The following is a 24,242-nucleotide window of genomic DNA, read 5'->3' as shown; positions in this document are numbered from 1 at the left end:
CCAAAATCATTAAAACATTCACTTGTAGTGAAGTGAAGAAAATGAACGAAAATGATTCTATAAAGAGAACCTAAATTTAATCCACCAGTCCTGATTTTGAATTTGGTTGATTTTTAAAAGACAACTAGACAAGATTTTTGAGATAAGACAAAAGATAAGACGGCTAGAATTGTTAGAATACATTATAAAAGGACCCACAAAACGTGTGTCAAAAGCGCATTTAGACATCGAAAAATGTAAAAACCAAAAAGTTAAAAGGAAGTCCATGACGACGACGGTGTCGTGTCAGGGGCTTCAAACAAAAAGTGATTGAACATTAAAATGACGAGTGAAAGCGAGATGGCAAAAAATAACTGCCACAAGCGCTTTTCATTGCGAAAAAAGAAACGACCGACTGTACAGTTTATAATGTATCGAGAAAAACCCATCATCTCATACGACCATTTACCACTTCCCCTTCCACTTAAAAAACTTTTAACAAAGATTGATATTATCTACAGTGGCCACAACTTAAACAACGAGGCTCTTTAACCAAATCCAAATCCTTCGTTTGCCTCGTGAATCGCAAGAAGCAATCTCTCCTCCAGATGCTGTTTAGAGGGATACTCCGGTAGATCCAACTGGTTGAAGCTGCACAAATAAGTAAATTTCTTTAATAAGCCGCGCACTCGCGATTGAATAAACTCTACTTGGAGGCTAAGAGAGAACTGAAAAACGTAGTTTCAAACGGCATCTGATAACTCAAACAGATAACGGAGAAAATATGACATGAGAGTCGAAGTTACCAAGTATGTGCGGATGGCAAGTGATCCGCGCTTCCGTACGCCTTGTGTATTTGAAATTTCTGTGAGCCCGAGATCCCTTGAAGTGCACTAAAACCTTCTAAAGGCACCTGAACAATATAAAGCAGCAATGCTCAGACCACATCTCATGCAACAAATACAGTACATACGATAATACATCTCCAAATTGACCACACAAAAAAATTATACGTCACCAAATTATGTCGAATGTAAATGGAAGTCGTGTACTAAGAAAACAAGACATCACTAGCAACGGATACAGAAACAATTTAACTTAGACCGAATACATGCTAAAACAGACCCATGCATTTAAAAACCTTTCCACATGTTAAGATTTTGCTATGCCGCGAGTATAACCACTTAAATATCACAACCCCATTTTTTAATTCCCATGCCGGTTTCTAAAGATTTCTAAGGTACGACTTAAAAAATAGGGGGGAAAATGAAGCAGTAATAAATTTATCAATGTCTTCTCAATTATATCCCAGTTCTAGAGTAAACAAAGAAAACAAGTGCAAACTAATACCTTAGAGGTGCCAGTCACAAACTGTAATAGACGGGCTTTATCCTCCTTGCTAAAACCTTGGGCAACCTCCCAAAACCACTGAATAACAGGAGATGCGGGGCTGTATCCAGAATATTCGGTATTTGCCCTCATGTCATCCACTGAAATGCATGGAAAAAGAAATCTTTATGAGAATGCATGCCCTGAAATTTAAAGGTACAGAAGAGGGGAATAAGGGTTGACAGGGGAACTCACAATCAATATCCGGAAGCCCACTGATCAAAAGTTCCAGTTCCTTATCGTTAAAAATGGATATTAATTCCTTGGTAATTAGATCAGTGAATCCTTCCATAAAAGCAGTTATCTGAGGACGAATAGCAGTTGTTAACCGATGCTCCGCAACTAAATCAACATATTGGTGCTTGTTTTCTTCCGTAACTTTAATGTTCCGGCCACCAGGAATCAGTTCATAGTCTGTTACCTGCATTATATTCAACAAACTTAGTGTAAACAAATTAAGTCCTTAAAACAGAATATTTAATCCATCAGGGTAACGGGAAAAATTCATTACTTCTGTCCTTTCATATAATATCAGCTTTTCCTCGTCAGCATCAATGCTGAAAGTAAGGTCCAGTACATCGCTAATATCATTCTGTAAAAGGATGGCCAAGGAAAGAGTTGGAGAGGGTCAATAACTTGATAAAAAATGAAAGCGAGAAAGTGAAAGTGAGTGTGTGAGAGAATGTAGGAAATTTGCTAGTTTTCTACATACCTCAAGCATCCACTTGAGGTTTTTAAAGTAATCGGGATCGATGGCCTCTATATCATGGTAAGTGACCTTTGCCCCCAAAATATGCTTGTAGAAAGATCGAGTAAAATGAACATCCAATAACTGGCCGTCAAATAGTGCTTTTCCAACCTGTAAAATACACGTCAGAATGAACTTCTAGCAAAACAACTCAATCCAACAAGAGCAACTAAACAACTCTTGTACTCACCACTCGCCCAACAAACTTGAAATATGAAAGATGTTCTGTTTGGTAAACAGAGTTGGGATTCGGCTGAAATGTTGATTCATTGCCCACAGTTGTAAATAGTAGTGCTCCCTTGTCAAAAATAACCCTGGACAACAACTGGTACCATTCTCTAGTAAGCCCACCTGCATCAATACCTTCCTCTCCTTGAAAGTGAACCGTCAATCTCCCCTTCAAATCTTCAGTTGATCGCATGCGAAGCTGGTTATATGAATCTTCAAGAATGTATGCTCTTCTTACTGAAATTCTCAAAGGACTATGATGGTGATCATGCAGATGCTTTATTTTCGATCTGAAGTGAGCACGCTTGTTGTCGAAATCAATAATGCGTGGAACCTTCAGCATGAGTGAGAAAGACTTTTCTAGCAAACCAGGATTTTGACGAATAAAAGCATTTAGCAATTTCCTATGTTTCTCTGAGAACTTCAGAAAAGCAACATGCTTTTCATCAACTTTCAAAAAGGAACCTGAGGTTTTCTGATGGCCAGCAGATGTACTGGCATCTTCAACCTCAGAAACTGCAGCAACACCAAAGTCATTACCAGGGCCTGGCTGCCCAGGATGCAATTTCTCACACACCACAAAGAAAGATTCTATGTATGGTAAGATGTTCTGGGTGCCAGCAGGCAGAGGAGGAATTACACCAGATGGCTTAGATGTAGAAGCTCTATATGAAGTCATCGTATCAGGGGCAGAATCTGAATAGCTCTCTATCTTACTTATGCAAGTGCTCAGCTCCAGCCACAAAGGTTCCAAAGCCGCATTTATGTCCCAAACCTGAGAAAGAGAAAGAGTATGCTCCTTTTCTGCAAGAATCTGTGTGTCCTTCTCATTCTCCATCAGAGAAGCAACAAGGGAACTTAATGCCTGCAGAACTCTTAAGATTGCAGCTCCAACAGAAGACATGGTACTGAGGAGTGCTGTCACTGTTTCACCAAATGTGTGCAACTCATTCATAGCAGCTCTAGTCAAATTTCTAACAGCCTCTGCTAGCTCAGTAATAAACAGGTTTGAATGGGTAGGAACGATTGCCACCAACTTTTTCATTACCTCCGCTACAAGAGTATATGCATTATCTGACAATCTGGGTAGAAAATAAAATCTGTCAAAATCCAAGATATGCATAACTGCAATTTACATAAGCCTATAGCCTAGTAATCAACATAAGTGTTACAACGACGAGGCAGGATAAGACAATCCAAGTATCTCCAGGAAAATAGTTTTAATTAATACGTTGTTCTTCTTGAAAAAAAGACGAATCATTTCATAAAAAAAAAAAAAGCGAGAAGAACAAAGAGAGTAGTCCAGTACCACCCCAAACACAACAGACAAAACACAGCCATCTCCCAAACACCCTAACACTAACTATAAAGCAGCCCCTTTCCAATAACAAGGGCAGTATAATTTGAGAAATAAAAAAAAAAGATAAGAAAAGAAATGAAACATTCTTGGTAATTAAACAATTAAGCTATAGAAAAAGAAAAGTTATCATTTCCATACCCTTCTCGTGCAAGCAGTGAGCATAGGAGGCGAAGTTCTTCTAGCGGAAGGTTAAGCAGAACACTAGCAGTTTCACATTTGCTATCAACACCAGAAGTTGTTGGTTTGGAGGAATCAACAACCTTATCTGACATATCAACCACAACAGCAGCACCACCAGATTCTGTATTCATCTCTGCATCTGCAGTCAAGATTTGAGGGGCAGAAGGTTGCTCAGAAACAGAAACCCCAACCCCAGATTTGACGGATGATTTCCTTTCAGCATTATCAATGATGACCTCCAATAAGTTAAGAAGCTGTAAAAAGAATTTACGGATGAAAGTAAGTCCGCATTACTGCAGTTTCACAGAACAGTACAAGCCCCTCCTACAAAAACTAAATAATAACCAAGTAAGATTTTCACCTGTTCAAGATGAGCTATACTTCTGAACAAGTAAAGGGGTTGATTCAAAAGGCTCAAAAGCAAAGCAATTGACGAATATCCTTCCTGATGACTTTTATTTGATCCAGTCTCTTCAACAACCATCACAGCTTTGCCACGTCCCTGATCAATATTATCTGGTTCGTGTGGGGCAGAAAAGTGAAGCAAAATCTTGGCCACATTAGGATGATGTCGAGCCAAATAAGTCAGAGTTTCAAGAATGCGCCGAGATAACAATGGTGGAACACCTATAGAGTATCAGACAATGTTAGAACCGATGATCTAATTAGCTGCTACGGTATAATCCGTTATACTCTATGCCATCCCTGAATACTGCTTGACTGACTAACATGCATTAACTGAGAAGTATTAGCACATATCTCAAACGAATAAACCATAAGGAGATCTTACCAGATTGAGTGCGTGAACAAATCACATTACTCTGGCAAGCATAAAGCCGATACGGGGGCTCAGAAGCACTTGAGTAGTCAACAGACTTTCTTGTATCAAGCATTAGCATGTCCATGAGAATTTTCACAAGAGAATTTCGGGTTTCATTATGAGCACATAAGTTCAACAGAAGCTTCTGCAGCTGACCTTTATACAGCGGCTGCAAAATTGTGACCATCAGTTTCCAGTTAGGAAAATAAAAATAAAAATGAATAAATACTATTACACTCATATACTACCTGAAAAATACGAAGAACCCTAATCATTGCATGCAAAGCTTCTGTGTCAACTAATGGAGTGCCTTCGGCTTCAACTACCTTGGCACCAATTGATCTACGTGAGGCAATGCTTCCCCCAATCCTGTCCAGGCTAGATCCAATGCCTTCACCTGGTCTGGAAGTCTCACCCCTACGGTTTCTCGGATACATACCAAACAGGGTACGATTATAACGATGGGCAAATCTTTCACGTAACAGGTTTGCCTCCGCAACTAGTGCAGGGGTAAGATTGGCAAGTATAGCATCGGATGAAGTCAAGAGAACCTGAGCACACAAACCAAGAACAAATTATTACAAATTGAATTACACATTTGATTATTAATTTAACACAACCCAATGAACCTGAACAACGTACTTCTTCACGCAACTCTGAAGGAAATGTTGCAATTATTGAGACTGTGTCCATTTCAACTGGTTGACCTTCGAGTTCCTGAGACTGATGTAGCCTTTGAGCTTGCTGTTGGGCTAAAACTTCTGCTCTGATATCAGGAGGAAGGGCAGCAAGGAATTCTGGATCAATATCTCCAGCATTCTGTGGCTCAGTATTTGACTGTGGAGCTGCTTGACCCTGCTGTGCCGAGAGAACTTCAGCACGCAACTCCTCAGGAAGGGCATCCAAGAAAGCAGGGTCAATAGCACCAGAACCGGCATCACTGTTAAGTTGCTGTTCTGCTGCTGGACCCTCCTGATCTGCCTCACGGCTAGAATTTTCAGAAACTTCTGTTACGCTATGTAGAGAAACATCTCTTGCACTGACACTGGCAGAATTCCCGGAAGATACATTTGTTCTTCTTGCTCGAGTTGCCTGTGAATCACCCAGTGGCATTCGATCAGAAGAACCTTGCCTCTCTGCTCCATCATCATGACCATCAGCACTCCCAATTTCAACATCAAGGCTACGAAGGCTCTCCCCTAAAGTTGCTCCACTTCCACCACTTTCTTGGCTCACAGCTTCTACATCCCTCACAGCTGCATCATTGGGTTCGAACTGCATCTGAACGGACTGTGGATGCATGCTAGACATGTCCATTGATTGTAGAGATTCGCTCACTGTAGTTGGTCTCAAATCAGCATTTCCAGAGTCATCAGTTGTCTCAGGAGGGGGCAGGCTTCCACTTTCAATAGCGACATTGTTCTCAACCGGAATTTCAGGCCTGACACCTGTTTGTGGTTCTTGTAACTCTAAAGCTTCAGCTGTGTTCTGAGGATCCACCGCTTTTGTATTATTCTCTTCAGATGTCTTGTCAGCCATCGGTCGCCTTAATTGGGACACAAGCAAATCCTCAAGTCCTTGTGGCACTGAACTTGGATTTGATCCACCACCTTGCTGGTTATCATCCATCCACAAGTTCAGTCGATGTCCATGACGCCCATTCCTCAATGAACGGAAAATATTATCCAATCTTGACGAAGTGACCTCCGAGTTTAAATCTGGTAACACCATATCACGGGTATTCTCTGGAAGCCAGGAACACACCATCATAGAAGAGAATTAACAAAATAATATATCAAATACAAGAAGGCACATCAAAAGCATTTAAACTTATTTACCTGATTGTCTAGGCGGGGCTGACGATAGAGACAATGGTCCAACCAGAAGAGGATGCCTTGATGGAGTAGCATTCTCGCCAGTTCTTCCCAAAAGACTGTAAATAGAAGTAGTGCGCCCTTGACGTCTAGAACCAAAAACTTCAACTGGCATTACCTGACGTCCTTCATTAGGAAAACCAGGATCTCTACCAAAAACTTCAATACGGTCAAAAACATTAATCCCATTTATGCCTTCCTCCAGCCTCAGTATGACTCCATCCTCCTCATCGTCATCTTCTTCTTCATCTTCCTCTAATACTTCCTCATCAAACTCATCATCATCAATCTCATGATCATCTTGGTCAGTGTCAGGATGTGGCAGGTGATGCACGTCATCTTCCAGATCATTATGCTCCTCATCGTCATCATCTTCGTCATCGTCTACTTCATCTGCATCATCCTCAGACATATCTTCATCGTCGTCATCGTCGTCATCAAGATTCTCTTGCTCGTGAGGTTGAATTTCAAACCGTATACCCATAGTATCAATACCATTTTCAAGACCCCTTGTTTCCTCCGAATTTTCATGCATATATTCATCTTCATTTGCAGGAGCAAAACCTCCATCGAGATCTTGGTCATGTTCCATATCATCAGTCACAGCCACAGAACCACCAAAAGATTGGACCGCGTTATAAGACTCAATGGGCTCAGCTGTACCAGAATCATGGTGGGACTGGGATGGTGTTTCCATAGATTCGGATCTCTCAACAATATTGTCTGTCGTTCCAGCTTGATTATGATCAGGAGGTTTGGTAGAATTGTCATCCTTACCAGAATTTGAGTCAGCAGAATGAACATGTTCTTTGGTTACCAACTCAAGAGCTTTGAGAAGACCAGTAACAACTTTAGGTGAGTCAGCATGGTCCAAGTCCAGCATTTGGAGAGTTCGAGTCAATGCCCCAATCAGACCAACATCTATAAAAGTGACAGAAGCTTCCGCAGAAATGTACGAACCTGTAGGAGTACGGGCAGCCAGAACATCATTAAGTAGATCACAAAAAGCTTGTATTTCGTTGTTAGGTGGCCGGAAACCATTGCATGATTCTACAAAGTCATTAAATATTAAACTGATCTCAGTAAATACTCTCTTCCTTGCCTCAGAAGAACGAACACAGGATGCAACTAAAAACTGGCTAGCCCTACTTGCTAATTTGTGCCTCCAGTCACCATCAACTTTCTTTTCCTTCTTGGCACTGCGTGAATATGGAAGAAACTTATGAAGAACATGGTTAAATATTCCACCAGTGCATACAGCAGTAGGACCCTTTTGACTGGGGGCCCTGCAACTGCTAATTTCAGCATCTTTCCGAAGCAGAACATGCGCAGACGAAGCATACATCGATAAGATCTCAGTTAGAAGCTTCAAAACAAATACAACCTTTGCAAGAGATGCAGGAGCTTCTTGGGTACAAGTTTCGTTATCTTCAGACACTGAAGCAATTGCTTTACCCTTCCCTTTTATAGCAGCAACATCAATATCCATGTCATTTGAAGGTGGTGCATCAGTGACAACATTATCCTTAGTCAGCGGGACATAAGTACACACAGAATCCAGAAGAAGCTCAATCACAGAGACAAAACTCTGGGGGTATTTTCGATGAACTTTTGCACTCTTTGAATTTGAATCAGGAACCTTGCCATGTCCATTGCCAGAAGCTACTGAATTTATATTACCCAGAGCAGCTTTACTATCAGCCATTAGTGTTTTGTCTTTATCCAAAGATTTATCCTTCTCTTTTTCCTTTTCCTTGCTTTTATCTTTCTCACGATCTTTCAGCAAAACAATGTAAGGCCTTTCACCAACCATCTCAACTTGACAAATAGACTGAGCAGCACGCATAAATATCACCGGATCACGAGAAATTGCAGAACTTAAACTTAATAGAAAATTGCGGGGAGATACCCTACCATTAGAATGCCTGTTGGCAGCTGCCACAAGGCTGTGCCTTATCTCAAATTCCATTGCCTGCTGAAGAGTTTGAGGATCTTCCAGAACATGACGGATAATGGTAGCAGCAATATTGTCAAACCCAGGAAAGAGGCAACTTGTCGGCAAAGAAAGCAGTAAACTTAAACCCCCGACATCAAGAAATTGAACAGCAACAGCATGAGTTTTTGTGAGAGTAGAGCAAAGCTGCAGAACAGCATGCATTGTTTCAGAAGGAAGCTGGTTCCTGATGCAAGAACAAGCTATCTCAATAAGCCTCTTCTGCTCTTTCATTTCTATATGCTTTGAAGATAATCCCAATGCAGACTGCAACTTATTTTGCTTGTCCTCATCAATGCTAAGTGGTGTTTGGTGGCTACTGACACTATCCTTCTTCAACTGCTCTACAATTTCAGGGTTCAGTTTTTGATCCACCTGCAACAACCGATCGACAGCAAGAAAAGCTGTTGTTACCCACCTTGGAACTTCACGTTTCTCCCTGCCAACTGAACCAGAATCCCACTGGAAGAGTAGATCTGATACAACTTTCACAAGACCATTCTTCGAGGCAAGTTCACGTGCAATTGCGTCTTCTTGAAGAATTAAAGCAAGAACGTGAAAAAGAGCAGATAGCAAAGTACTGTTCCCACTGTCAAAACTCAAACTAGATTCTTTAATCTGCTCAACAATGAAAGAGATTATATTAGGCCGATATTGACCATCATTTTGGGAGCATATCATTACTAGCAGGTCTCGAACTGGAAAAGCTAGAGGTTCCTTCATCTGCAGAAGCTTTGCGCATGTAGATAACAACTCCTCAACAGGAGGAAGTTGGACCATCTCTTCTTCAAGCTGCTGAGCATTGTCATTTGCAACAGCTTCCTTAGTGTCTGATTCATTACCCAAAGACATAGCAAGTGCGCGAGCAAGTTCATTGTCTTCTTCAGCCTCCTCTTGATGGGAAAACAACCACTCCATTGCCAACTCCACACTATTTGATCCAACTTGCCTCAGAGCTTCTTCTGCCCTAGACCTGGTAAAGCCCATCTCCACAATCATTGAAATAGTTGTCTCATTAGGAGGAGGGCCAGTAATACGGGTAGTGTTGCTGCTACTAACATTCTTCACTTCAACCCCAGAGTATATATGCCTGATTATAGAAATAACAGTACCAGTAAAATCATAACTACAATCAACAAACTGAGGATGAGCCCAAAGAGGAAGAATTGCCTTCAGCACCATGGACTGGAGGACCTTTACAAAGGTCTCAGCATCACGCGGGAAAGGAATATTTCCATTTGCCAGGGGTTGTGCTAGCAAGTGTTTAGTGAATGGAGATAAAATGAAAGATGATGTTACCAGGTGATCCATAAGTTTACCATAGCTAGCTAAAGGACCATAAATCCATGAATGGTCAATATCTTCCCTTTCATCCTGCTTTGAATTCCCATCATCCGTTTCCATGGGGGATGCAGGAGCCCTGACTGTGAAGAGCAATTCACTGGTAGCTACAAATGTCTTCAAAACTGACTGGACAACTCCATGACCATACAAGCAATTTAGCAAAACAGCATTACACGAATCAGCTCTCTCCAGTAGACTGACATCAATGAAATCAATAACTTTACCAAAGTACCGACACTTTGTTGATATGGAAGCCTTGGATTCAGAAGAATTAGCATGCCCTTCGAAGTTCAAGTGATCAAATGCAATGGACGCAAAAGTAGAAGCCACAGATTTTGCAGCAGGAGAAACATTCACAATATCATCCCGTCGACGAGAAGGTACCGACATGACCTTCCCCAGCTCTTGAAACAGATGGGTAATGTGAAAAGAAAGTGATCTCACCATGTCACAACAAGAAGTATAATATGACCTCTGCTGGTCATACTCCTTTTTATTAAGAGGGCCAACAGCATCAGAAGACCCAGAATGATGGAACTGATGACTGGATCCAATCCGAAGATTTGAATGACCATCAGAATTTGTTCTTTGTTGAGAACTAGTGGCGCGACCAAGGTCACGGTATAGGCTAATAAGGTCCAGAAACTGGGATTCAATGCTCCACCCAGAAGTCCTCCTTCTGAGCAATGGATCAAGGAACTGCCTAAAAGAGTTGAACCTTTGCTCTTCAGTTTCACTTGTATTTGTTTCTGACTGTTGTGACTCACTGGTAGAACCAGCATTATCATCCTCCACGTCCAATTTTGTATCTTCTAAGAGAGCAATCTGCCATAAAACTTCACGATGGACATGTCCTATATCTTCAAGAACATCCTTGCTACCATTTCCAAATTCCGTAAGCAATGCAGTTACCCAGCGGTTGTCCTTTGAGGCAGCAATAAACAAAAGGAACTCAACAAGAAACAGAGAAGAAAAAATTCCACCATCTGATGCCATCCTAGGTTCCAGCAAAAAGGATCCTGAAACCGCCCCAAAACCAGACAAAGCTTTCTTTAGGTGGTCCCCAAGGGAGGAGCAAAATGCACGGGCAAGGGCAGCAGAGTGATGTTGAGTAAAACCCTTGAAAACCATAGTACTGTGCAAAGCAATAGACATCCCATCGGATGATTGTACAATAGCAGGTTGGAGAAGAAGCTTAAGTAATGCATCAATTCCTGACTTCTCGACAAACAACCGACATGTTTCGGAATTCTCCATTGTTCGGTGGACCAGTATCATCAAATGAAAGAGGGATAATTGAATGAACTGCTCATTACCGATCCCATCTGCAGCTGAATCTACAGAATCAACCAGACAGCAACTACCTTCATTTTCTCTCTCTTCAGAATCCATTTCCATTGCAGTACTCGAATTTGCCTTTCCTGCTGCCCCTGTATTGTGGCTGTCAGTGAAGGAAGCAATTTTATCAATTATCTCAAGGATGATATCAACACCAGTGCTTCGCAGCGAAGATACATGGCGCAAAAGCTCTTCCACTGCATTTCCCAAAGGAACAATAGCTTCATTCATTGCAGTAACATATTTCTTGCTCGTGAAGATATCAACAAGAAAGCGTAATGCTGAACTTTCCTTCACAGCCTCCAAGCCTTTGGCATTAAGACAAATAGCACCAAGACCGTTAGGTACACATGTAAGAGCCTTTGCAGAGGGAAGAATTCCAGCTACAACCGAGGATATAAATGCATCTGGCAGACCCATTTCATGCAAAGCAGAAAAGCAAGTTGGGTCTTTGTGGATAGTTTCACTCAAAACAGTCACTGCAGAGTAATAAATGTCACCACCAAATTTGTCCACATTCCCAAATATCAGAGAGAGAGTTGCAGGTAAAGAACTGTCATGGGAGTGTTGCACTCTGGAGGAATTCCCAGCGGCATATGTAGCAGACCCAAGTGCCTTCAACGAAGCTTTAATGAGCCTCTTTTGTGAGTACAGCTGGTTGTCACTGTATCTCGAGCTTTCTCCGATGACCACTGAGTTATCATTATTGCCGGCCAAACCAATAACTCTGTGTACCTCTATCTGTAGTCTCTGAGACAAAAGCTCAACTCCCCCCGACTCTTTAAACAGAGACACAGCTGAACTACTGTAATCCATGAGCTTTTGTAGAGTTTTGACAGCAAAACAGACTAGATGCAAATGCAAAGGGTCAGAATCCTCCAAAAGAGGCAAGAATGTTGGAACCATGCCTGACCCTCTAATATTACTCCCTGTAGCTGATGATGAAACCACATGGAGCAGATAGAACTGAAGAAGTGCTTCAACAAAAGCAAGAGAAGTTGGATCATTGGAGTTTTTTAATGATCTAACAGCTCTCTGTAGCACATTCAGGAGTATCATACGATTTCCCCCTGCAAAACTGATACTAGATACACTCAAGATTCGTGCCCGCTCATGAGACGCTGAATATGCAGCTAACTGAGCACCCAAGGCAAGCATTGCCTGCGTTCTGATGGTCCCAGACACCGATTCTTCGGACCGCACAATTCTGATTAATTCATTTGTAAACTCTGGCTCATTAGCAAAGAAGGAATTCAGTTCTGCACTGGCATCACTAGACTGAACGAGCACAACAAATGCAAGAAGGCAAATCCTGCTGTACAGCCTACATATTTTTGGAGAACGGAAGGCACGAGAATATCTGATTCTTGTCAGCAGTGAGAACCGCAGTTCAGAAGGTACCCTGTACTCTTCTATATATCGTTTCATTAGCTTTAAATCATCCTCCTTTTGCAAATGCAAATCTGGAATGTTTATAACCCCCAAACTCGAAGAATTATTTACATTGCTAGAGCTCTCCTCTGTACTTTGGGCATTCCCATGCAATTCAAAATAGAGCGTGGAACCGATTCGGCACTGCAACTTGTCAGAATCATTTTCTACATCAGATGGGAACAAATTGAGCCCGTCGTCTTGGTTAGTCTCATTTGCCATAACACATGAATATAAACCCAATCCCTCTTCCTTGCTGCCCCAGCCCTGTGCCAGAGACAGGAGATAGCTGTTTACAGAACCACAACCGATCATCTTCCCACTGGCATGCAGCTTGGAGGGATTTATTTTCACAAGTGCGGAAAGAGTTTCTAATGCATTTATAAGGACCTCGGGATCCGTTGATGCAAGTAGGAGCTTGAAATGCTGAAAAAGAAGTAAAATATTGATATTAAAATGACACATGGTAATAACACCTGCTGCTAAACCAGACCCAAAAAGTAAATGCAGAGATCAGACCCAAAAAATAAAGCACAATTTTTCATCCTCCAAGAAAACATACCTCTAAGCCATCAAATGAACTCTTGTTATTGCAGTTTTCTAAAATTGTTTGCATCACTCTCAAGATTTGTAGCACTGCATGCTTTGGAAACGGACTATCATCTTCTAAGATTTTATCCGACAACAGTAGATCATTTCTACAAGACAAGTATGTCTTGAAATATGTATCAAAATGCAGAAAAAGCGGCCTCCAATGGTGAAAATTACCCTGAAGTCAAAGCAACATATTAGTGACAGAAAAAAATATTAAGAAGTTTCACCCAAGAAAAGCAGCATGCTACAACCTTACTGTACTCCCAACGGAAACCGGAAAGAGGTATTGCTATATCTTGTAACGGACATTGTATCACTTTATTGATAAAGGCTTTGATCTTAGGAGGCTGAAACAAACGAAATGCAGTCATAAGGTATCGCATGTCAAAAAAGTCAAGAAAATGTAGTCGAAGAAAACTAAGCTATGTATAACATTAGGTGATAAAGCTATCAGTAATATCCTCAAACAAAGGAGGGGAAATTTCACAACCCTAAAAAGGAAGATATATAACTCTGAACATGACTCCAATACCATACACAGATTATTAACATCAATGAATATTTATAAAAAACAAAATTTTATCATGGCCACGTTGTCTCGATTTTCAATTTTAAAATAGACATCAGTGGAATCTTATCCTGGAAACAAAAATCCAATTCAGAGCTTAAGGAATCACCACCTAACAACAACAGAAGCTAATAATAATAATGGAAACACAGAAGAGGAAGATCAGTAAATAAAATAAAGGAAAGCATCAAATTAGAAGAATATGAACAACCCAAAAAAGCTAAAAAGTAATTTTAACAACTAGAAAACTTATTTACATTAAATAAAGAAAGCATCGAACTTATAGAATCACTAGCAACTTTGGGTTTAGAAGAAATTTGTATTATCTCCATAAAAACAGAAATAGACTTCTTTAGAAATTAAACATATTCTTTTTATTAGCACCTAGGTTCATGCTGTGCACAATTTATTTGCATCAACTGCAACATATAACACCACTAGCATTCTTAAGTTCAAAGTCCAAAAATTCATAGAAGACACTTGGGTCTGATACTAGCAACTTGTGGTGCATCTTAAGCATGGTATGTAACGTAAATGTACAGAACATAGTGGGGCATGGAACAACTGGGCAATTTAACTTGAGATCCTGTGTAGCACAAATAGTTTTGGTGGCATACTCCAACCAGATATGGATCAAATGCACTGTTTCTCACTCAACATATACCTGGTTCTTGACCAGTATATCCATATCTTGGGAAAAGAAATAACATGTATCCAAAATTCACTATAAAGTATAAAATACCAAACTGCGATGTAATCGCTCTAGTATAGTATTTAGATATAACAGTAAATCACATTAATTACAGAACGTGCTCTAACTACCATTTTTTTAATAAAGAGACATACATACGTACATACATACATACATACATACATATATAGGAAATTACAGAAAGGAAGGCAGGTGGACCACACAAAACCAACTGGAGCCAATCGTAACTAAAAAAGGCAGCCAAAGGGAAAAGAACAGTCTCCTCTCCCTAAACTCAAACTAGCATAAAGAAGCCTGCCAAACTCTCCAAATTTCAGAGAAGCAAGTGCATAAAGCAGCTTGCCAATGCTCTAACTATCATATAATTAAAATGCATTTCTAATTATTGAACTGCATAACCACAGGACACTTAATGATTCAGAAAAAGGAAATGAAACTGTACATAATTAACTTCAATTCAGTGCTGTATTTTCAAATATTATATTGCTGGACCAGAATACTCACTAGCATACTATGTCCATATCCCACACAATGTATCTATGTTTCTTAGACCGGATAAAGATGGTATAATATAACTAAAAATAAGAAAAACCTGATCAGAAAAATGAGAAGTAGAAAAATTACAAACATACTGCCGGTCCTTCGTCATCAAATATCAAAATGTAAAATAAAATAATTAAAAAAAATACGATCGTGAAACTAAGAGTCCCACCACATCTTATTTTATAATAATAAGACTATTACTACTAACAATTATAATAAGTAATCCACCGATTAGACCCAGTATAATGCAGGTAGTAGATTAGTGGATAACCTATACACGAAACTTTAAGCATCGAAAGTTCACTTGTACACCAGCAGCCAAACAACCATACATAACTTTAAGTAACTTTATCAAAAACCAAGCATATAACTAATTCCAAAATTACAAAAACACATCTTACAGGCCCAATACAACCTCTACATAATTTAACCTAAAGTCCGTTTGGCAAGGCCGTGCGAAAACCTAAGGGCCTATCTCTAATAACCCTGATGAATCTGATAAAACCCTAATGTTTAAAGAACTATAATAAATTAAAAAAAATCAACACAAATACAAAAATTTGCACGATACACATAACAAGCTGAATGCCAAATTTTAAACTAAACTAAATGAGAGAGAGGGAGAGAGAGAGAGAGATAAACTCACTGGCTCGGAGTCGAGTTTGATGGACGGACCAAGGGGACCGTCGGCTGAAAGAAGTTGCCGAATCCTCGACGGCAAGTTTGATCTCAGGGTTGTCATAATTTCACCTCAGCTTCTCTACTTCGAACTACTTCAAACCCCCAAAACCAAAAACAGAAAAGTAAAATATAAAAACCCACAAAAAGAAAACAAAAATCAAAAGCAAACAGGAACGAAATCGGCGATTAGGGTAAACCACGAATCCCTAAAACGAGAGAAACCATAAGTTTCGATTCTTGATTGAAAAAAGTAGATCAGGTATCTACATGCAGCGATAGATACAGAGAGAAAGAGAGCGGAGATGAATACCAGAGAGACGGAGGCGACGGATGCCTACACATCCGAAACACGAAGGGCCGTACCGAGCAGAGAGAAGAGAAAGTCGAGAGATTTGAAGAGAGAGAGGCGAAACCCCAAACTGAAAGCGAAGGAGAAATGAGAGAGAGTGTAGAGAGATAGAGAGAGAGAGGAGTATATTTGTATTGTTGTATGTAGCGTCTGTGTGTAGGTCTCGCTCTCTTCTTAAATTTTCAAGCCCTTGGAAAACAAGAAAACGAAGTTTTTATATGTACGACTCTCAAATTTTTATACGTACGACTCTCAAATTTTTACCTCTCATACTTTCTTCTATTTTTTTTTATCGTTGTATCAAATTTTTACCTCTTATATTCTCTTCTATTCTTTGACCTCTCACCAAAATTACCTTTTATAAAAAAGATTATGAGTATATAAGAAGCAAAAACGAGTGTATGAATAACATTACACTATGTGTTCATGTATGCGAGTGAAATAACACCAATAAAGTCTCTTGAACTACGTGCGTCTACAAATTTTAGGGTTTTTGCCCACTTTTTGGGTTAAGTTTAGGGTATTTGGTATTTACTGCCCGGTCTATAATCTGTTGTTTGTTTGTAACTGGTTGATTTTGGGATATAATCAAAACCTCAATAGCTAGGTGTTTCATAAATTACAAGTGAGAATAGAATACTTATTGGGAAACCATTCAAATCCCCATCTTTCTTCTAAATTGTAACAAAATTATTTAATGTTTAAAATTATTTTAAACTTGGCATTTTGTTATTTAAATCTGAACAATTCAGCTAAATTCTCAAACTTTAAGGAAATTTTGGTGAATAATTCTACCAGGTCGAAAGTTATATCGTTCCAAGTGATATGAGATTATACATGCCCTAAACAGACAAAATCGGAAATGCAAATCAACAGGAGGTAGTTTTCCGCAGATCAAGTGTCTTACGTATATGTTGGGTTCTAACTAAAATTTGTAGTGAAATTAATTTAATTTCATAAGTCATGAGTGACATTTAGCAGCATTTCATGGCTACTTGGATTTGATAGAATTATTCGTAAGATAATCATGATACTTTTTTGAACATTGATTGTAGTTACAATGCAATTAGGTTCTTATATCATCCATGTCTTGATCAAGATTGATGTGGTATGGGTATGTGAAATCACATGTAGATATCTATGGTCACCATGATGCATCTCATGTTGAAGCAGTTCTTACAAACAAAGTTTGATCGACAAGACCGAATATTTCTAGGATGGATCTTCAAGTGGTTTCGAGGAATATATCTCCTTCCATTGAACAATTACCTGAAGATGGTAGATAATGCAGACTTATATACATGAACTCAAGCAACACACCATTGGCCTTGCTAGGTAGTGATAGCTTTGAAGTGAAGTTAAAGTTTATATCTATAAGCACAAGATATACGATTATTAGGTCTAAGAACTATTTGCATACTATAACTCGAAACTTTGTAATGTTTGACATGTGGTACATTCCATAAGTTTCAGCTTCTTAGGCGATCAATGTTTAGTGAACTTGTCTACAGACAAGCACTTGTATATTCACCACATGTCTAACAAGCGTAGCACGAGGTCATGCTAACTTTAATGCAATAAACATTGGCCTTTCCATATAGTCAATGTCCAATTGACTTTCTGAATGGCTAAGAACTTTGTTTAAAGACTGACTATGGAATACAAGTCTCCATGTCCTAACCTCGTTTAGGACATTATACCTTAATTCATATACTCATGTGGACTCGATCATAGTATACTATTTCTATAATATAAAACCAAACTTATGAATTAATAAATCTTGGCATGTTATATAGATAATTAAAATGAAGTTTTAAGTAATATCCAATATTACGAAATTGCCTTTTAGGGCACAACTCCAACACTCTTTACTTAAAAGTTAGAGGTCTCAGGTTCATTCCTATGAATGACTAGTCCAATACTTATTTGTGCACGGCCCATTATATAACTTTATGTTCACATTCTCAATAGTCAATATTGTTGCATCAAAAATACAATTGCCTTTTGTATTAACGATAATAAATTAGATAACAGGAGGTTCGACTCCTAGTAATGACTAGTTCAATCAAAACTCTAAAAGATGTTAGGCGTTAGTCGAGCGGCAGGCTAGGCTTATGCGGATTTAAGTAAATATATTAGTATATCACATAAAAAATGTCTATTTACACTTAATCAAAAAACTTTATTTGTATTGGGAATAAAATAAAGATAGAATGCAATAAAAGCCAATAAGCTCAATAAGCAAATATACAATTCAAAAGCCCAAGTGACACACCCTGACCAAAATCAAGGCGTGTTGCCCGTCATGTGAGGGTGACGTAGCCATGTGCGTAGTGCGGAAATGATAATGATATAAAGAAATGTGAATAACTAAGAACCAATTTAACTAATTTACACTAAGCAAATAAAAGTGCAATCCCGATTGTTAAGTGTGATTACACAATAATCAGAGCATAGGTAGCCAAAGTGCAGTCCAGCAGGACAAGTACTAATTATACAATACTATAGGTGGTCCTACATTAGTGATAATCTGTTAGAACCGCCGTTAATTCCTCGTAAGTCACCAACAAGCACTCCTACCTAAAACCTGGAGGGGTGCAAAACAGAAAGTGTGAGTAGGAAAAAACAAAGCTTTTCAAAACCATTTCACTTATCAAAGGTAATAACCCCTCGCTGTAAAACTTATATAATTTCTCAGAAAATAGAATACATAAGTAAATCAAAACCATGCTCGGAATAGCAAAATCCATATATATGCCATGTCAAATATCTCAGCATAAATTATGTAAGCTGGGTGATATAAATCAATGCAAATGATATGTCAGCCGGAGTCACTTAATATGACTTGTACGGCTGAATCTATAGCTCATCCATCTAGCCAGAATCACCTAATATGACATGTATGGCTCAACCAATAGCTTAACAAGTATGCATGCACACAAGTCGGAACCACCTAAAGTGGTTTGTACGAAAGGACTGGGTGTAAATAAATACGCTCATGTGCTACAATCACGTGAAGACTGTGCGAATGATCGCGGGTCACCTACAAGTCGGAACCACCTATAGTGGTCTGTATGACAAGACTGTGCACCTAACTTGGATCCATGGTGAGCGTATGGTGTGAGAGGTGAACATCACGTGAAGGACTGTGCCCTGACCACGGGCGGGAGCACTAACACCGGGGTGTAGGTTTATGAGCTATAATACATCTCAACATAATCATGCAACTCACATCCACAATCTATAAACTCACCTGGCACTTACTTGAGTTTATGCAGCGTCAAACATAAATATGTGCAACTACTAAATGCATATTCTAAGTATAAAATATTTGGCATGGCATTTCAAAACATAAGTCCATTTAAATGAGTTTCTGGGAAAAAAACCAAGCATATATATGTACTGAAAACCAAAAGCCCACTCACTGATATGTGGCAGGGTCGTAACCCTCGAGCCTCGCCTGACTGCGCTCGTCCTCTGGAAACGTCTCACATATATGTGAAACAACTATTTTAACGTTATTTTAAGCACATAACCAAAACTAGGTAATAACTTCTCATACGTTGCTCAATTAGGGTATTTGAATATACCATCGTGGCATACTCAACCCCACGAACATCCCAATATTTTTAGAATAATTTTCTAAGTTCCCACGCGCCCTCACGCGTCGGCCAAGGCACGGCCACACGCGCCGCCCACGCACAGACACGTGCCTGGCACACTGACGGATTCCCTAACGGCGTTAAGGAATATTCCGTTAAATAACAGAATATACAGTTAATTTTACCTGACGCCGTTAGCATATTCCGTCAAAATTGACGGAATATTCTCCTTCTTCTCCGATGGTTCGCCGGACTCTAGCGCTGGCCACTGCTGCACTCACCAGTTTCTGGAAAAACTTAAAACTTGAATATCTTCGCCATTTCTCAACCAAATTTCCTGAAATTTGTACCAAAATGAAGCTTTAAATGAGTAGAACTAGTTCTTACCACTTTTACGTCCTAAACCCACGAAAATGGCCAGAAAAATCCTTGAAAAGGCGGCTATTCCTGCAATCCCACAACCAAGCTCATTTCAACGTCCAAACTTAACCAAAACTAGCCTAACATGCCAGAGAAGATGAATTCTTACCTTCTTAAGTCTTAAATCCAGCTAATATCTTCTCGATCACACAGAAGGAAATTTCACTCCTTGTCGGAGCTTGGGCATCCCGAGTTCTACTAGTCTTTTCCTCAAACCAAAGGCATGGCTCAACTCCATGACTTGCAAGGAGTTCAAAAACAACCTCTACTAGCTCGATTTGTGAGAGATGAAGCTGGTAGAGAGATTAGACGTACGAATTGTACGGACGAAGAAGACTCGAGAGAGGGAGAGAGGGAAGTCTATACGTGTGTGTGTCCGGATTGGGTATCCATATAAAATCCTTAAGCCCTAATTGGGCTACTAATTGTAGGCTAAGATTCATCCAAAACAATCCCAAGTTTCATTTGGGTCCAAAGAAGTAGGAAATGAAAATAATTAGTCCATTTTCTTAGCCCAACAATACATTCACAACCTAACGCTCAAGGGTAAAATAGTCATTCCACGCTATCAAGAATAAAATATATTACATTTTGAAATGGGTTGTCATACAAAGCCAATAAGTTTGGTAAGTAAATTAACAAACTACAAATATAAGCAAAGTTTTCACAACTGAATTAATTTAACAAATTCTTTTGGTAGGTTAAGCATTATTCATTTGAACTTAATTAGTTAATTAAAAAAAACTTGAACTCTTAGCGTGCAGCCTAGATTGTCTAGTCCCTCCCCAAACTTAGTGACTATTTTTGCCCAAAATCACCACAGAACTCACCTCCCAACACCTAGACCGATTTTTAGAATACCTTATTATCACTAGTAGTTCTCGTATCATTCAAAACTAATTGTAGTTTAGGAAACGTCAAATTTTATTCTTCAATTTATTAAACCCTAATATGAAACTTGATCAAAAGAAAATGTGGGCACTTAATTTGTGGAGAAACGCTCATGTTATTGACACACCGTGATCAAAAGAAAATATGGCCTGCATCTTAATGTTACGCGAGGAACTTGCCAAAAAACCCTTGGCAGGACATTTCCCATGGTTCCATGGTTTCAACTTGTCGAAACCCTTATAGGAAATCTGACGCTCGAAAAGTGTTATTGTCTTGGTTTGTTGCTTGTGGCAGGGTGGACACATTTGACATGGTTCAATGAGGGTGTCCTTACTACTTGTCGCCACAACGGTGGGTCGCATGTGAATCAAATCATTCAGTTGATCACACGTTCCTTCATTGCTCGGTAACTTTGGGTATTTGGTTGAAATTGATTACGGAGATGAGCATTACCACGGTAGTTTCAAGGGACTGTTTCAGGAATATCTTATAAAAAGCATAGAAACATTAATGTTATGTTTCGGGTTTGATATTCCGAGCTCGTAAGTCTGTTTGATAGTGGCCACAGGTATGGTGAAATTTCTCATAACCTCTTTGAGTCCAAAAAAGTGGATAATCGTGGCTTGTCACTTAGAAAAAAAAATGAATATTATGTAATTAATGATGTCAAATGATTTCCGAAAGCATGGTGGACAACCCAAGTTATACAGACACTGTTGGCGAAATAGAATGAAACCGAATCGACTTACTAAGGAGAGTTTAATTTTGGGCAAAATATATAGAAACATGAATATTATGCTAATTATTGATGTCCAATGTTTTCCAGGAACATCATGTGCAACCCGACTTACATGGCCACTGTTGATGAAATTGAACAAGTGATTGACATACCCTGACCCTGATAGCCATTTGCAAATGATATAGGACCAGTTTGAGGTTGATGTGCTTTAAAAAAAAAAAAAACTGTTAATGTTGTGTTCTAAAAATAATCAGTTATACAATAAAGCAGTTGAGTGTTCGGTAAACTATGTTTTAAAAAGTTTCGTGACTATGAAAAACAATGTAAAAGCGTATGGTAAAATTTAATTTTTAAGTGATATAACTGTATATAATGACAAAAATGAACATGGTAGGGGGAGGTGGCAACAACAACAGTTGTGGCAATGACATGTGGTGGTGGTGGTGGTGGTGGTGGTGGTGGCAGGGTGACGATTGTTGTGGTGGTGGAAATAATGGCGGTGGTGGTGCAAGGTAGTATTTGTAGTGGTAAGTGGCGGCGATCACCTTGTTGCGCAATGGATAAAATGTGTGTAGCATTTTAAACAATGTTGTTTTTAAAGACTAATGATAGTGATAAGAATTGAAAATATTCAATAAAGGCTTAGCTTCGCTTTTTATTAAAGCAACTTTTAAAATCAAATTACAAACTACTTTTAAAAGCTGTTGTTTGGAGCCCATAACTTTTAAGATAAGCATGATATTTAACTTTTGCCAAAGACTTTTTATTGCTTAAGTTTAAAGTGAAGAAGTTTTTAGAGAAAAAAGTAATACCAAACGGGGCCTTATTCTTCCTTGTGGCCTTATGCCTTTATTTATGCTAATCAGATGATTGTCGTATAAGTAAAGTCATAAAGAGTCGTACAAGTAAAGTCATAAAGAGATTTGATCTCCCAAATGTTATTAGATTCAATTTCCAAATTACACAATTACATTCTTAAACAACAACAACTACAATAATATTTTCTATTTTTTTTAAATAAAAATTGACTACTATTAGGGGGAGGAAAGAGTTTGAAACTATTATAATAGTTTAGGGGATGAAGAGTTTTGAACCTAGAACACATGGATATAAACCTAACACCATATCAATAGGGCATTGGAACACATGCAATATTTTATATTTTCTCTAGGAAGAATAGCATAAATGTCTATTTCATAGGCAGGAAGGGGAAGTAATTTTCAATGTGTCAAAAATACGGTACAGTTCACAAATTAACATAAATACTTAATGTATCGGATCGTGTTTCGACACAGTGAAAATTTTTCCTAGAAAGAGGACGCTCATAAGAGCATTGGAATATTCGTGATGCCAAATCCATTGTGCTCTTTTGTATTTTTGTATTTTTGTATTTTTTTGGGTAAAATTGACATCCACTGTGTGTACTCATTAAATTGCTTTTTAACTCCGATCTTTTTCTCTTTTTATAGTTTTTTTATTTATTGAACGAAAAGGTTGTTTTTTTTTTTTTTTGTTAAAAGGAAAGCCAAAGGCTTTTATTTGTATCTCTCTCTAGTCTCTACACACGCGTTGTCTCTCTCTTTGGAAGAATTTGTCAATGATAAGAAATAAATGCCATTGACATTCTAGAAAAGTTAAACTTATTTTTTGTTAAAAAAAAAAAAATTCGACGGTATAAGAGGATTTTTTTTTAATAATTTAGATTTAACCTAGTTGTTAGAGTAATGTTCTTCTCTAGGCATTCGGTTCAAAACTCTGCTGGTGATTTTTTTTAAACAAACGATATTAAGTAAAATAAACTCTTCCTTTATAAAGAAAACAAATATTAGTTGTTTACGAAAAAGTGCATAATAATATTTTTGGAATATCAATAATCAGTTTACTTGATAATTGTTTAGGATCAATTTGAAAGTTTGTTCGTAATAATAGTTTGACATAATAATTTGACATCAATCTCGCTATTTGCAAAAGTAAAACTTAAGAACTCTTACTTACATGTGAAAAAAAGTTAATGTTGATGTCGCGCCCCAATCCCAACATACGTCCAGGATTGACGCATGACGTCTTTTTCGAGATCGACGCGTGATGTCACCAAACACCCGTACTTCTATCATACCCCGCGTCCAGGATACGGGCCATACACACTCTCACGATCCAATTGCATAATAATTTTTTGTATGCATTATGGTTGCATCTAACCTCCTCGTTAGATTGCCTGCATACCTTAAACATGGGTCAAGCCATTTGTGGTTCATCATTCCCTATACTCAAACATTCATTGCATAAATATTATGTCTCAACATAATACCACACAACATGCATGTAACATCATGAGGAACATTCAACGAAGCGCAACATAAATCTTTAGCCATGTTGGTCAACGAGTCTAATCATAATGACAACAATCATAACCAACATCATTCCACAATCACATCAATCAATAACACATACCATGCACC

The 24,242-nt window shown here is 38.7% G+C and overlaps 1 protein-coding gene across 2 annotated transcripts; it reads right to left on the bottom strand.

Moving 5' to 3' along the window:
* Nucleotides 1-322: 322 nt before the first annotated feature.
* On the bottom strand, nt 323-16,287 carry LOC137717331 (E3 ubiquitin-protein ligase UPL2). Of its 2 annotated transcripts, none has more exons than XM_068456649.2 (17): nt 16,093-16,287; nt 15,748-15,871; nt 13,530-13,625; nt 13,247-13,453; nt 6,543-13,110; nt 5,347-6,449; nt 4,953-5,255; nt 4,675-4,873; nt 4,246-4,511; nt 3,843-4,138; nt 2,307-3,426; nt 2,081-2,227; nt 1,880-1,960; nt 1,564-1,789; nt 1,330-1,469; nt 786-892; nt 323-630 (listed from the first exon to the last, which is right to left on the bottom strand). In XM_068456649.2, the coding sequence occupies exons 2-17, from the start codon at nt 15,841-15,843 to the stop codon at nt 528-530; spliced, it is 11,058 nt and encodes a 3,685-aa protein (XP_068312750.2). In that variant the 5' UTR covers nt 15,844-15,871; nt 16,093-16,287; the 3' UTR covers nt 323-527. The 2 variants fall into 2 exon arrangements, with proteins under 2 accessions (XP_068312750.2, XP_068312749.2); XM_068456648.2 differs by having other exon boundaries at nt 15,748-15,874; nt 16,093-16,285.
* Between the last annotated feature and the right edge of the window lie 7,955 nt (nt 16,288-24,242).

Source organism: Pyrus communis, chromosome 8, assembly GCF_041283825.1.
Source record: "Pyrus communis isolate YQ-2024b chromosome 8, ASM4128382v1, whole genome shotgun sequence".
Taxonomy (NCBI): Eukaryota; Viridiplantae; Streptophyta; class Magnoliopsida; order Rosales; family Rosaceae; genus Pyrus; species Pyrus communis.
This window is presented reverse-complemented; position numbering and strand designations above follow the sequence as displayed.

What these genes read in the sequence shown, in the direction of transcription:
- LOC137717331 (XM_068456649.2), bottom strand. Translation starts at nt 15,843, where the DNA reads ATGACAACCCTGAGATCAAACTTGCCGTCGAGGATTCGGCAACTTCTT. An exon ending in TCCGTTGGGAGTACAGTAAG is followed by an intron (nt 13,454 to 13,529) that starts GTTGTAGCATGC and finishes CTTTGACTTCAG; the next exon opens with GGTAATTTTCACCATTGGAG. An exon ending in AGCCCCGCCTAGACAATCAG is followed by an intron (nt 6,450 to 6,542) that starts GTAAATAAGTTT and finishes CCTGGCTTCCAG; the next exon opens with AGAATACCCGTGATATGGTG.